This window comes from Henckelia pumila, chromosome 3, assembly GCF_033568475.1.
Source record: "Henckelia pumila isolate YLH828 chromosome 3, ASM3356847v2, whole genome shotgun sequence".
Lineage (NCBI taxonomy): Eukaryota > Viridiplantae > Streptophyta > Magnoliopsida > Lamiales > Gesneriaceae > Henckelia > Henckelia pumila.
Window position 1 is genome coordinate 136,478,558 of NC_133122.1, and position 14,514 is coordinate 136,493,071.

Consider the following 14,514-nt stretch of genomic DNA (forward strand, 5'->3'; position numbering starts at 1 on the left):
AATTGCGGAATAAAATAATCAATAAGGACACCAAGGATTTACGTGGTTCACCCAAAATAGGCTACGTCCACGGAGCTGCTGCAAATATTTAATACCGGAGAAATATTACAAGTGTACAAAACACTATATCTCTCACCTGATCCCAACACCCGAGTATTACCGAGAAAAAAATATTTCTCTAACTCACACAAGAGAACACTCAAGAAAACCCAAGAAACTCTCTCTCTTTTTTTTCCTTTCTTTTTTCTTTGCTCTCTGCGCTGTGGGATATTTTGAATGGGGGGAGAGGAGCTCACACTAGTAGAATTTTCAGTTTTTACTTCGCCACTATTTACTTCGTTAATTATTAATTACGAAGTAATATGTAATAATATACTTCAGTAATTAGACCGCCGAAGTAAAAACGCACTTTTTACTTCAGATTTTAAAAAACCCGGGCTTCACTAATAATGTTATGTCACATTTTTACTTTGACATATTATATTATATGAAGTAAAAGGTAAAAAATTAAATTTATGATGATATATGCTGAAGTAAAAAATATTACCAGATAATCTCCCGTTCACCATTTAAATTTCTTACAACTTTTCTCTCATATCCTTCAATCCCCTTTCTTCTACAACCCTAGCGGCCGCTGCTTTGCATCTCCAGCCATCCACCACCTCTAGGAACTGCTCGCTAACGCCGTAATTGGAAAGCCAAAGGCCTGAATCCTAGCGGCACTAGCCGGTTCCTCCCGGTTTGATGTTTCCATAAGCAGGGATCTATTTCTTGCTTTTCATTTTATGTATTTCTCGCAAGTTTGACTTGAAATTCCGTTTTTGATGGGTCGAAGTTTCATTTTCATGTATTTACTTTGAGTTCCTTAATTTCTATTAACCGAACCTCAAGCTATTTCGAGCATAGTCCAGTCTTTTCCCCTAAATTTATGGCCACGATGATGGGCTTCTTTCTATGTTCCATGTTTTTTTTTTGGTTTTTTTTTCATATCAGTTGAATATCTTTCGGTTTTGTGTTCTTGTGATGCATTGCTTTCTTCTGGTTTTGTTGTGTCTAACCTCTGGGATATGCAGGTCACTTAAGATGATTTTATTATAATTATTTTCATAATATAAATGTTACATGAATCATGTTTACAGATTTGTCCATTGTGGAGAAACTACTTCCAAAACACACTGGGTCTTATAGGTCGGCAATGTCTTAAGAAGGTGAAGTCATCTCATATCTGTTGTCTTTGTTTTTGTCTCTTCCTTCCTTGTGGTCGCATTAATCCATTTCCTCTCCATCCAGAATTTTTATTATTAACTGTCGGTATCCACTGTTGTATATTTAGTGGGGATTTCGCAGATGTGTGAAGATATGTTGGGTGAACACTAACAAAACTAATGCAACTCCTGGCTTACGTCATGATTCTCATACTTTAGTTCAGCGCTCAAAGGTTAGGCTGAAAGCATTCTATTTAATAATAATGCATGACGCTGATGTCTTCCTAGACTTACTATGTTGTCTTTTCTTTTGTTTATACAAATTAAAATGTCAAAACTAATTGGAATAATTGATTTAGGGCCTATTGAAATGCATTCGGACATGACTTCAAATTAGATATCAATCACGAGGAGACCTCCGGGCTCAAAATTGATGCAGTCATCGAGTATTTCCCATGAAAAAATGTGTTTGGGTTATTACTTAAGAAGTTTAGAAAACTAATAGCCATTTATGATTTTAAAAAAAAAATTAGTTTTTGTTTTAATCCATAGCGAAAAGAACTTCCTTAGATTCAGTTTCTATAACCATAATTATAATTTCCCTTTCACCTTTAATTCTAACTTTTATAACTAAGTAAAAAAAAAAAAAGAAAAAGAAAACACAACTCACGTAGAAACAAATCAACCTATCCCCTTTCTTCTTCAACTTAAGTGGCCGCCGATTTGCATCTCCAGCCGTCCATCACCGTCGGAAACCGCTCTCCAATGCCATAATTTGAAATCCCAAGGTCTGAATCCTTCTATTTTGGTATCAATTTGGGTTTTACATGTTTTGGAAGATGTTTCCGTTGACATGTATTGTACTATTTCATCTAAGCTTTTACTAATTGTTTTCAACAAAGATTTTGATAAATGATTTCGGAATGTGGGAATCAATCTTATACAACTCGACAGATATGCAATTCAATTATAGGAAGAAAGAGTGGATTAGCTCTCCTGCTAACATCTCCATTTTCTCCAATTTCGTATGCTCCACTGATATTTTTCCTTTGAATAATACAGATTCCACTTTAAAATTTGAAATAACATTTGCAACATGTCGTGTTTTATAACACATTTCATAATATTTTTGCATTTAACAGTGCTGAAAGAGAATAGCCCCTGTATTTGATGACTATTGTAGTTGTGTACTTGTATATTTACTTTGCAACAATATATGTAATACTTAACTAGATTACTGAGATATTTGGTGGTACCTTCTTATGCATACGAGTCGTTATTTATTCCCACGAGGGCTTGATGTTTATTCAAATGGAAGCATAACCGTTTTTTGGATTTTTTTTACTTTGTATGTTTTTAGCGTTTTGGAAGCAGTTCTGTTCCTACTCATCTCATTGGAGTTGCATTACTTCGGGGATATCCTTTTCCTTTTCTCCTCGTACATGTATATGTAAATGTTTAAGCCGTCATTGTTGGTGGTGCTGATGAGACCAGCCCTTCAAAAATGAGAGTACGAGTTCGTGCAAGAAACATCTATTTCTGTATCAATTCCTAATTAGGTGGTTAAGCTGACAGATTTGTTATATTATGATCTACGATAGTAGAGAATCTTTGGATCATAAATTCCCTAATTATTTTTTGTTGATGTCCCTGGACCTGACCCACTTTTTTGACATCTTAATGTTTTTTTAAATGCAGATTTATTTATTGGGATGGTATTGATTTTTCAGATGCCATTTTCAAAAAAATGGCATTCCCAAAAACATATTATTTATTTTATACTTACCTTTTCCATTCAGATTATGACGATGCATTTTTATTAGCTTGACCACACAACTGGTGGCATGCTACTCTATACTACTTAGAAGGTCAGGCTCCTATGTTTAACTTGTTTACCTTATTGTATATGGGTGTTCCATGTTATGACAATATGATTATTATATGAAATGTGTGCATATGAAATCCAAATCAGATTTAAGGTTTTTCGATATCTATTTGTTCGTTTTGGTAATGAACCACACCATGGACAAGGTTGGTTGTTTCTGTCTCAAGCTAATTTATCTACTTTATTGCTTATATTTTTATTTTTTTTTTTTATGGATTTTGATCCAGTGACAATCCAGGGTAATATCCAAGACCACTACCTAATATCCCAGAGTTGAAGCATGCTCCTGATACTGCAAAGGAAGGAGAGATTATGAAGTGAGAACAGTGAGATATAGGACGACTTCTTTATAGGATATATTTATGTACACATTTTTGGTTTTGTACATTTTTGGGTTCTACTCATGGATTTGTGGATATTCTTCGTTTTTTGTATGAATAATTTTATGAATATGATTCTAATTAATTATTTTTAGTTTTAGATATTGTGGTATTGTTGTTGACTATTACTTGTATAATATAGATAAAATGATGAAGTAATATAACAAAAATACTTCGAAAAATATAATTTGTGGCGAAGTAAAAGAAAACATTTACTTCGTCATCTTTAAAATTAGTGAAGTCATTCGTAGCAATTACTTCGGTAATTGAAATTTCGCCAAAGTAAAATGACATCTTTTACTTCACCATAGTTCAAAAATTGTGAAGTCGTAAATCTATTTTACTTCGATAATTGTATAATGTGTGAATTAATAGAGGATCAATTACTTCGCTATTTTACGAAATTGATGAAGTAATACATGTGTTTTTACTTCGGTAGTGGTCCAATTTTGAATTTCTTGTATCTAACAAAGACTTCGGTAATTATCGGCCTATTACTTTGGTTTTAATGCGAAGTAAAAAATATCATTTTACTTCACGTGCATCTACTTCGGTAATTATCTGCTTATTACTTCAGTTAATATCAGAAGTAAAAGGCCAAAATTCTACTAGTGTCAATTTATAGAGCTCCTCTCCGCGTTTAGTTAAATGCAGGGCATTTAATTTACTTCCCAACTAAGAAGCCCCATCTGCCACCATCCCACCAATCACCTCCCACCTCCCACCTGCCACCTAACACCAAGTAATCCATTGATTAGGATTTTATATTTCTTTCTTATTTCAAGATTTTTTTAATGGGGTCGCAATTCGTACATTCAATTGGGTTTGATTGATTCCTTTATTTTCTTTTGAGTGATTTTGCAGCCTGTTTCGACATCTGTTCCTCAAGGATTACAACAATTCTTGCTTGAAGCGGAGCAAGTCATAGTGGACGTACATGATTATATATGTTGAATCAGTGTTTTTCATGGGTGAACTTTTGTGGGATTTTTGGTTATAATTCCTTCTTTGTTGGCTGGTTTTAAACATTTAGGAAATTGGCAATGGTTTGAAGGTTTGCATCACATAAGTCAAATAATTTTGAATGACTTTTGTAAATGTTGTTTAGTCGATAGTCTATGAGCGATACATGATCACATTCCATTTTTGCACTTGTAAGAGATTTTCGGGAAGGTAATGAAATTAAGGCTATTTTCAAAATTTGAGCTTTAAATACGAATCATTGGATGCATGATTTTGATATTATCCTTAGTGTAGGATCTCATTAACTTGACGGGGTGAAGTGCTCCACTAAAGTTGCCACTTAAGAGAGCTTCAAATGCACAATGCATTTGTACATGTACTAATTATGCATTATGAATTATGATCCTTTGTTATAGGTACTGTGATTCACTTATTCTTTATTGTTTCAAAGTTTGATTTTTAAGACTCCATCTTCATAATATCTACTCATGTGCGTACCAATCATGCATTATTTTTTTTGAGTGGAAATTATATATGAATTATGATCCCATTTGTAGGAACTCTAATATTATTTTTTTCCTTTCAAATATTTTAATTTTTATATTTAAGAAAACAAATTGCTTGGAAAAAGTCACGAATTAAAACTTTGGGAATATAAATTTGGATTATGATTAAATGATATTTGTTGTTTTTACGTACCCTCATGCATAAAGAAAAGTAATTCTTCATCCTAAAGTGTAAGGTCAAATGGTTTTATGGTGGAAGACTAGCTCATTGATGTTAGTACTAAGATATTTGTAATGTAACAAAGAAATTGTGTCTAGTTTATTTGTATTGTACTAAGATATTTTAGTTTTTAATGATTGCTTTAATTAATTTATTTTTAATTAATGTATCAAGAAGTTGTTTGAGAGTCTCCAAAAATTAAGAAAAAATATTTATTGGGGATATAGCTTTCCGACTCAACGGGATCCTGGACATTCGAGTCCCGACACTTTTCGGGTGCGGGATCGAAAGGAAAAAATCTCAATTTTTATCGGGACGGAAATCGGATAAGTGGGTTACGGGACGGGTCCCGACCCGATCCCACCCATAGATTTAATTGTCAACCTTTAGTACACGTCAGTCTTTTATTGACATGACAAAATAAGTTTAGTAAAAATTGAACCAAACATAGGTTTAGGCTCAAAATAATCTCTTCATGCTATGAAAACATTCAATTCCAAACAGACATCTTCAATGTTATTCTTCATTTTGGAGTACTCTATTCTTCAAAATAAAGTATTGAATTCTCTATTTCAAAAATCTTCTCCAGCTCATATTCTCTATTTTAAATAAAATTCTCTATTTTATTATTTTTAATTCCAAATTATTTAACATAAGAAAAATAATAATTATATAAATAAACTAAATTAAAGATGACTAGAGTATTAGTGTGTAATCAATATATCCTTGTAGTGGTTAGGCTACGCTTGGTACTTGTGATGTGATTATTAGTGTAAAGATAAATTGTGGGATAAGTATATTTTTCAATATAATTATGAAATATATTTAAAATGATTTAATTTGTTTGTTTTGTTTTTTGTGGGTAGGATTATAAGTTGGACTAGACAACTTTTACCAAAATTATCCCTAATCAGTGTACAGGCACGTGAGATTTGAAATAACCAATATCTCTTTTCACTTTGGAATTGGTGTGGTTGACTCTTCATTAGCTTTCTCCATGACATAATCAAGATAAGAACTAAGCAACAACCGTTAGTTCTTCTTCTTGACTCGGAGAAGTGAATCCCCTCTTCTCCTCCAACAATGGGCGTCAATTCAGGCTCATCGACGAGTTGTTGGATAGACCCAAGGTGATGGAGGAAGAGTTCAACCCGCGAGTCAATCTCAATGACGAGTGCCCGAAATAGAAGCGGAAGAGCTCAAATATATATAGCTAGCTGAACGGTGTTGTAAAGCTCGTAGGTGTTGATTCCGTCAAACTCCGTGATATCTTAGTAGCAATAGGAAGAGAAATAGCTGAAGAGGCAGTGGAAGAATTATATTTGAGGGAAGCAAAGCGAAGTTCGGTGGGAAATTAAACTGTTGCCATGAGTTAGAAAAAGGATGAAAGCAAGAATTAGGATAAATTTTCTCTGATTCATTCGAAAAGGATAATCCCTACATTATATACAAATACTTAATTGAATAGAACAAAAAAGAAAAACAGAAAAGGAATCTAATTTGTTATATTGTTACATAAGAAGAAAAATCTACATCCTTCTAGATGCCAGCTCATAGCTTATACGTGAGAGTATCACACGTGAGAGTGAGCTAAGAGAGCAATTGCATATTTCACTTGATTGCCCCCCGCAAGCTCTGTGAGGGGTGTAACTCAACGCGGAGCTTGGTTCGAAGTTGAGAAAATGAAGCAACTGATAGGGGTTTAGTCAACATGTGTGCAATTTGATCAACAGAAGGAACATGAAGCACTTTCAAGGCCTTGGCTAAAACCTTCTCTCGTACAAAATACAAGTCAAGTTCAAAGTGTTTAGTCTTGGCATGAAGTACTGGATTTGCACTAAGTGAAATGGTGCTGAGATTGTCACACCATAGTGTTGAGAATCAACAGTAGATACATGAAGTTCACTGAGAACTGATTGGATCCACAAAAGCTCAGAAGTAGCATTTGCAAGACTTCGGAATTCAGCCTCTGTGCTTGATCGAGACACTAATGGTTGCTTCTTGGAGCTCCAGGAAATAAGCGAGCCACCAAGAAACCAACAAAAGCCTGATGTAGAGCGTCGATCATCGGGGTCATTACCCCAGTCAGCATCACAAAATCCAGTAAGATCAAGCCGAGAGCTAGCTGTAAGAGGTACACCATAATTGATAGTACCATTCAAGTATCGTAAAATTCGCTTGACAGCTTTCCAATGAGAATCAAGAGGTGTCTGCATAAACTGACAAACTTTGTTGACACTATACGCTATGTCGGGTCTGGTGATAGTAAGATATTGTAAAGCCCCCACCGTGCTTCGATAAAGAGTAGCATCTGAAAACGGCTCACCATCTTTGGCAGAAAGTTTGGAACCAGCAACCATAGGAGTGGGAAGAGACTTGGCAGCATTCATTTTGGTCTTGGCAAGAAGATCCTGAACATATTTTCTTTGAGATAAAAATAGACATTGATCTGAACTCTTAGATACTTCAACACCTAAGAAAAATGAGATGTCACCCATATGCTTCAAAGAGAACATGCTATTAAGGTGATGAATAAGCTGTTGAACCTGAGAACAATTTCTACCAGTGATAAGAATATCATCAACATATACAAGAACATATATAGTCAAGGTAGAGGTAAACTTGATATATAATGAAGCATCAGCTTTGGATGCTACGAAACCCATAGGATTGAAATGAACAAATATATATATATGATTGACCCAAAAAATAATTCAAAAAATACAAAAGGATTAACTTGCAATATTTGAGAATGACATTTTTGTAATAAAATCATTCTTTAAATTAACACTCCAAATCTACAGTGATTCTCCATATTTGAGAATCACTGTAGTCATCTCTATTTTGGATCTACAAAATAGAGATGAGTTGGAGCGAATTGGGTCTCCATTTTGGAGATGTAGAACGGATGGAAATGCCCTATATACTCATATATATATATATATATATACATATATATATATATATAGAGGTGGTAATAATCTTGATTAATTATTCACGGGATCTATGTACGTACTTAATTAGGTCAATTAAAAGGTTTATACGAAATCATTAGATATCATAGGAAAGAATTTCGATTAAGAATATCCCGAGACAAATTAAATGAAGTTAAGATGCAATTTATTTGGAATGTATATATGAAAGTATGGCTTCAGGCATTCTCAACTGAATTGGTGGATGTTATAGATTAATGAAGCAACAAAAAAATCAATTTTTTTTTTACGGTCATAAGTTGTTATCATGCATGTATCAAAATAGGATCCATAGATGTATTTTTAGGACAATTTTCTGGATGATCTTGGTTTCAAAATCTATAAAGGAAAAACATGGAAAGAGATTTTTTCCCTAACGAAGCAGTCCTTAAATCTACAAAAAATGAGGTTTCAAACTTTTTTGTGAGCATTAACTACGAAGAATTGATGATTAATTCATGTGCCCACTGTAAATTTATTCCATGATAGACACATCATAATTTATCACGGTAACTTTTTCCTTAACATCGTTCGTAAGTATAGGCGTAGGTTTATCGGGTTGGCATACCACACCATACAAAATAGATGGGTTGGGTTGAGTTGGTCGACTTGTAAAACAAATAACATAATTAAGAACAAATGTTAATTAATCCAACAAAAAGTCATGGTAAAATAATTAATTGTACAAAGACAAACCTCCGCATATGAAAAGTAAAACGAATCCATAATCCAAACATCCAAATTCCGTAGCGAAATTCCAACATTCTTCATATCACAGTAAATCTATATATTCATATATGATATATCCCACCCATGGGAAATTAGGGGAGGGATATGATTCATAAAAATAAACCAGTATGGTTTCCACAAGTCAAGCGGCATACAAATGCTCATCGAGTCGAAATCGAATGCACACAAATTAACAAGGCTCAAACTTGGGAAATATTGGAACTCAACAAAAGACTTGAGAAGGCCGGCGAGACCTAGCCAAGAGTACTCCGGTGCACTGTAGATCGATGATATAAGACCTAGCCAAGGCTCATACAAAATCACATCGTATCGTAATCGTGGAACGCAGTGAACAGACGATCGATATAGCTAGGATTAATTATATTAAAATGCAAATGCATGATTCATGAATATATCAAACATGTCTCCCATAAATATCACACATGCAAAGTCATAAAATGTCTTACAAAACATATAAAAATATCCCATTCACATAAATATCTCGTAAGTAGAGGTGTCAAAATGAGTTAGTTTAGTCGGGTTGGCCCGTCTCACCATACAAAATTGGTTAGTTGGGTTGACAATTTCTTAACCCGCCTAAAAGGAGGGCCGTCCCGCACCGCCCAGCCTAAAGGTTGATTGTGGTGGGTTGCGTATTGGCCCGCAAAAACTCGCCAATTTACACGTGAATCCGCCGGGTTAGCCCGCCCCGCCACCTAAAATAGATGGGTTGGGTTGATGTTTTTCCAACCCGCCTACAAGGTGGGCCGGCCCGCCCCGTTCCGCCCCTCCTAATGGTGGGTTGCGACGGATTATGGGTCGGCCCGCCCCGCTGGCTCGTTTTGACACCTCTACTCGTAAGGGTTTTTTTTAAAATTTAATTTAAAAAAATATTTGAGTGGCAAAAATAATGCATGCAGGGTGGTGTGGCAAAACTACTTTAAAACGCCGGTGTCAGTAGCGGACCCTGACAAAATCAGGGTCCGCTTACAGTAGAAGCGGACGCTGCTTTTGGCAGCGTCCGCTACTGCAACTAGCGGACGCTGCCAAAGTAGCATCCGCTGCCTGCAGAGGAGGACGCTGCCACGCGTTCTCCTCTGCTTGGCTCATGCATCACGGATGCATTAATTTGCATGTCCGTGATGCATTATTGTATCACGGACATGCATTATTTGCATATCCATGATGCATATTTTTATTATAAATATATTTCTTTACTTGGTTGTTTTTTTTCATGAACTTCGTTCCTTTACTGAGTTTTTTTTATACGACTTCACTTCGTTCCTTCACTTGTTTTTTTATTTGTTTAATTTCGTTGGTTGCGAAGCTTTGCGAATTTCAGGTAACGTGATGCATGTTTTTTATTATATAATTTTTTCAATTGATTTTGTTTGTTGTTTGACTTATTTTAATATTTTTTTGTGTTGTCTGCGTGGGTTACGAAAATATTTGAAAATATTTTTTTTTTCTTTCAATTTATTTTTTTTGTTGTTTGCTTTATTGTAATTTTTTTTTTTGTGTTGTCTGCGTAGGTTGCGAAAAGATTTGAGAAGCTTTTTTTATTTTTTTTATTTAGATGGTTGCGTAGGTTTTGGAATTATTTTTTTTTTCTTTGTTTGATTGGCTGCGAAACTTTGCGAATTTAGGTACGTAACGTGATGCATGTATTTTATTTATTATATATATTTTTTCAATTGGTTTTTTTTTGTTGTTTGTCTTATTGTAATCATTTTTTTTGTGTTGTTTGCGGATGCGAAAATTTGAGAAGCTTTTGTTTTATCTTTTTTATTTGGTTGGTTGCGTAGCTTTCGGAATTATATTTTCTTCCTATTTGTTTGATTGGCTGCAAAGATTTGGGAATCATTTCAGGTACGTAACTTGATAAGTATATAATAATATTTAAAAATTTTGTATCAATTGTTTATTATATAATTTTTTTGTTGATTAACGATTGTCGATTTTTATTTTTTTTTCCAGAATGTCGAGAATAGAAGATCCCAGCGTGTTGTATTTGCAAGAATCACACATATCATCAGTAGTTTCTCCGCAAACGATCGATGAAATTATTCGAGTCAAACGATCGGACAACTTGATTTGGAAATTGTATCTGGAGAATGGCTTCCATAGCCGTGTGAAAGCATATTTACACCATATGGGATTTTTAGGTGTCCTGCAATGTGGATTTCGTGTTTATGATAACCATTTGATTACTGCTCTGGTCGAACGATGGAGACGTGAAACTTACACATTTCATTTTAGATGCGGTGAGGCGACTATCACGTTGCAGGATGTTTCAATTATTTGGGGTTTATCAATTGATGGTGAGCATGTATCTGGTGTAGATGATTCGCACAAAGTGGGAGAATGGCAACACATATGTCTCAATTTATTGGGATTTACGCCATTAGCCTCATATTTCAAAGGTGGTCACTTTTCGATGACCGCTTTATATGAACACTGCATCTCCATACATATTGAAGATAATAGCTCCGAGGTTGATGTTGTAAAATATAGTCGATGTGTAGCATTGATGATTATCGGAGGAATAATGCTACCAGATTATAAAGGAGGATCGGCTAGATTGATTTTTTTACAACTGCTTCGGAATATTGATCGAATAAAATCTTACAACTGGGGAGGTGCAGTTTTAGCATTCCTATACCGTGAGTTGTGCAATGCAACACGTATAGGAAAATCAATAATATCTGGGCCTTTACTTATTTTACAGGTATAATTTAATTTGATTTAACTGAGACTAAATTAATATTTATTGAATTATATTTTTTCAATAATGACAGATATGGGCATGGAGCAGGATTAAATGTGTTAATCCTGATCGGACTGGCTTATCTCTTCTTGTGGCCTCGAACTCTGATGCTGAAATTATGCCATTTTCTCCCTATGGTGCACGGTAAAAAATTTATTGTCATAATATGAACTCTGATTATTTAACTTGATTTTTAATTATTTTCTTTATTGTAGGTGAAACAATGTTTTTAGTTATACTCATGCACCGACACACTCTTTTCGAATTATAAGAGATTGTTTTGATCGTATGAATCACGATGAGGTATAATACTAAAATATATAAACAATGCAACAATGAAATTTTTTATAAAAAATTTTAATTAAGATTTGCATTTTAATTTTGCAGTTTAACTGGATAGTGTACGAGAGAAACGATCCAGATGTCAGGACAATAATAGATTCATACGATACTAATATTTGGCGATGTGTTTGTCATGTGATCTGCTTTGAAATTATAGAGATGCATCGTTCGAATCGAGTGTTGAGGCAATTTGAAATGCGTCAACCTATTCCTCAACCTGCAGTTGACAACGATGGCCTCCACAACATCACCAAAATAGGCCATCGCAACACAAACTGGAGGGAATATCATGAAAATGCCATTATTTTTTGGAACAGAAGGATGCGGCATGTTGTCCAGGGTGAATTGCATGGAAGATCTAGACAAACTAATGATGACTACTTTCCATGGTATGAGCGCATAACTGTTCGCATTATATCTCCTACAGTCAGTGAGATTGGTTTTCGTCCATATCCACACAATGTATTTGCTGCTGGACACCATGATATTCCACAACATTTCAGTACTCCTGCTAATGATAAACATCAGACATCTTCAGGATATGTTCCAAGGCCATCTGGTTGGCATGCCCATGCAGGGCCGTCAACGCTGATGATTTTTCGACAGTGGCGAAATCCATCTATAGAAGGCCTGAATGCCCAAAAAACATAGTTCAATGTTTTTCTTGATTCGTTGTTCGATCTAAGATGCTTCTACTCGACAACTGTTCCAGGATTATATTTGCACAGTGCTCGCATATATTTCAGAAGCAGTCGCACAGAACTCTCCCAAGTCCCATAAACAATTTCCACCGCGCGTTTCAGACTTCGCCACGCCTTCGTATACGAGATTTGATATCCGTATTTATCCATCACGCTCTCCATGATATATTTAATCTCGTACGAAGGATCACAACGTACAATACCCAACAACGTCTGTGCGACCATATTGCTATTCAAGTTATGATGGTCTATGCCGACGTTGGTAGATATACACATGTGAGGACCGCCATATCTAGTTATTTTTCAGTAACCTGTTTTCTCTTTGAAAGAAGCTCGAAGACCCCAACGACATCGGGCGGCAGAAGAATCGTTTTTACACTGTACCTTTCACAGAATGCGTGTGCTATCGATGACACGATACTCACGCCTGGAAACTCTAACTGAATAATCTTTCACAGAAGAAATGAGATCATTCTTATCTTTAAATAACATGTTTACACCAAGTTCTCCTCTTTCCGGATTGTAATAACTTGCTCGTGCCCCGACAGGTACACCGATGGAATCCGGAGTCTCTTCTCCAAAGTATTTATTGAAAAATGATGGCATTTCAGAATTGGTGGAGATAAATGGTACGACTTGCCTCTGTAATGTTTGACGAGGTGGTGGACGAGATGACATTCCTTCATCGATATTTGCATGCGTGTTCACACGTTCATCATCATTCAAATCATCAGCGTCGTTGTCATCTTCTTCTCCAGACTCTCCATATGACATCTCTGGTTCAGTATCACTGTCACTTCTAGGAACATCTTCATCATCAATTCTAGGAACATCATCGCGTGGAGCAATATTCTGGTTGTTTGAATACAAATTTGTTGCATCGTTTTGATCCCAACCCAGACCCGTATTTGTCCAGCATGGAGGAACATGTTCAAAAGGGCCAGAGATATGTTGATCCCACGAACCACCCACATGATTCAACTGCATATTGCTCAATCCTTCTGTAACATGTGGAATATATGCTTCTTCATCATCATCATGGCCAACATTTCGATCAATTTGATTTGATTCAATGTACAAATGCAATACATTTATATTGGGGCATTGCATTACAAACTCGAGAGCGTCAGCATCAACAAGGTCGACCGGAATTTCATGCCATATTGATTTCTCCATGAATGAGTATTTCGTCGACAACTTCAGATTAAAATTCATCGGATCAATGACCAATATTTGATGCACATATTCAACCAACTCGAACAAAGAAATTTATCTCAATACTCGAATCGGTCTAATATACGGGATACTATATTCAACCGACCCATTCTCAACACTAACGTGACCACCAAAATATAGAAGCACATCAATGTTATCCATACCGAAGATGAAATTTCAGGAAAAAAAAATATCACAAAGACAGAAGGAGGAAGGAGGAAAGAAGAAAGGAAACAATATTTTTCAGAAATTCTGAAGAACTCTTCAACTAAGAGAGAGTGAGAGACACTGAGATTCAACCAATTGTTTGTTGTTATATAGAATATTGAACGATTGAATTTAAAATTTTGTAAGGCTTAAACACGTTATTTAATGTAGTCAAAAGTTTTGTGGGAATCTTGTCAGAATCATGATGTTCAATGGTCAAAAAAATAAAGTGAGTTCAGTGTTTGCGCGAATCTCGCTGAATGAATGAAAGAGTTGGAAATTTTGCTGTAACAGCAAGATTTTATGTCGGGAGGTTGTATATTATTGTGGTAATTTTATACGTGCTCGATAATTTAATTATTTTGAGTGTCTCGAATCACATCCGCATTATAGATAGGCAGACGGTGAATAATTAGCGTCCG

General features: G+C 35.3%; 1 protein-coding gene across 1 annotated transcript; it reads left to right on the top strand.

The window, feature by feature from the left end:
- Positions 1–9,585: 9,585 nt before the first annotated feature.
- Positions 9,586–12,620, top strand: LOC140889567 (serine/threonine-protein phosphatase 7 long form homolog). Its single transcript, XM_073297281.1, has 6 exons — positions 9,586–9,622; positions 10,666–10,729; positions 10,838–11,588; positions 11,659–11,771; positions 11,861–11,930; positions 12,015–12,620. Exons 1-6 carry the CDS (start codon positions 9,586–9,588, stop codon positions 12,618–12,620), a joined length of 1,641 nt encoding a protein of 546 aa, XP_073153382.1.
- Positions 12,621–14,514: the final 1,894 nt, after the last annotated feature.

Excerpts from the sequence above, each read along its gene's own strand:
- LOC140889567 (XM_073297281.1), top strand. The coding sequence starts at position 9,586 with ATGGGTTGGGTTGATGTTTTTCCAACCCGCCTACAAG. Across the intron at positions 9,623-10,665 it reads TTTTCCAACCCGCCTACAAG|CTTTCGGAATTATATTTTCT; the intron begins GTGGGCCGGCCC and ends TTGGTTGCGTAG. Across the intron at positions 11,589-11,658 it reads GGCCTTTACTTATTTTACAG|ATATGGGCATGGAGCAGGAT; the intron begins GTATAATTTAAT and ends CAATAATGACAG.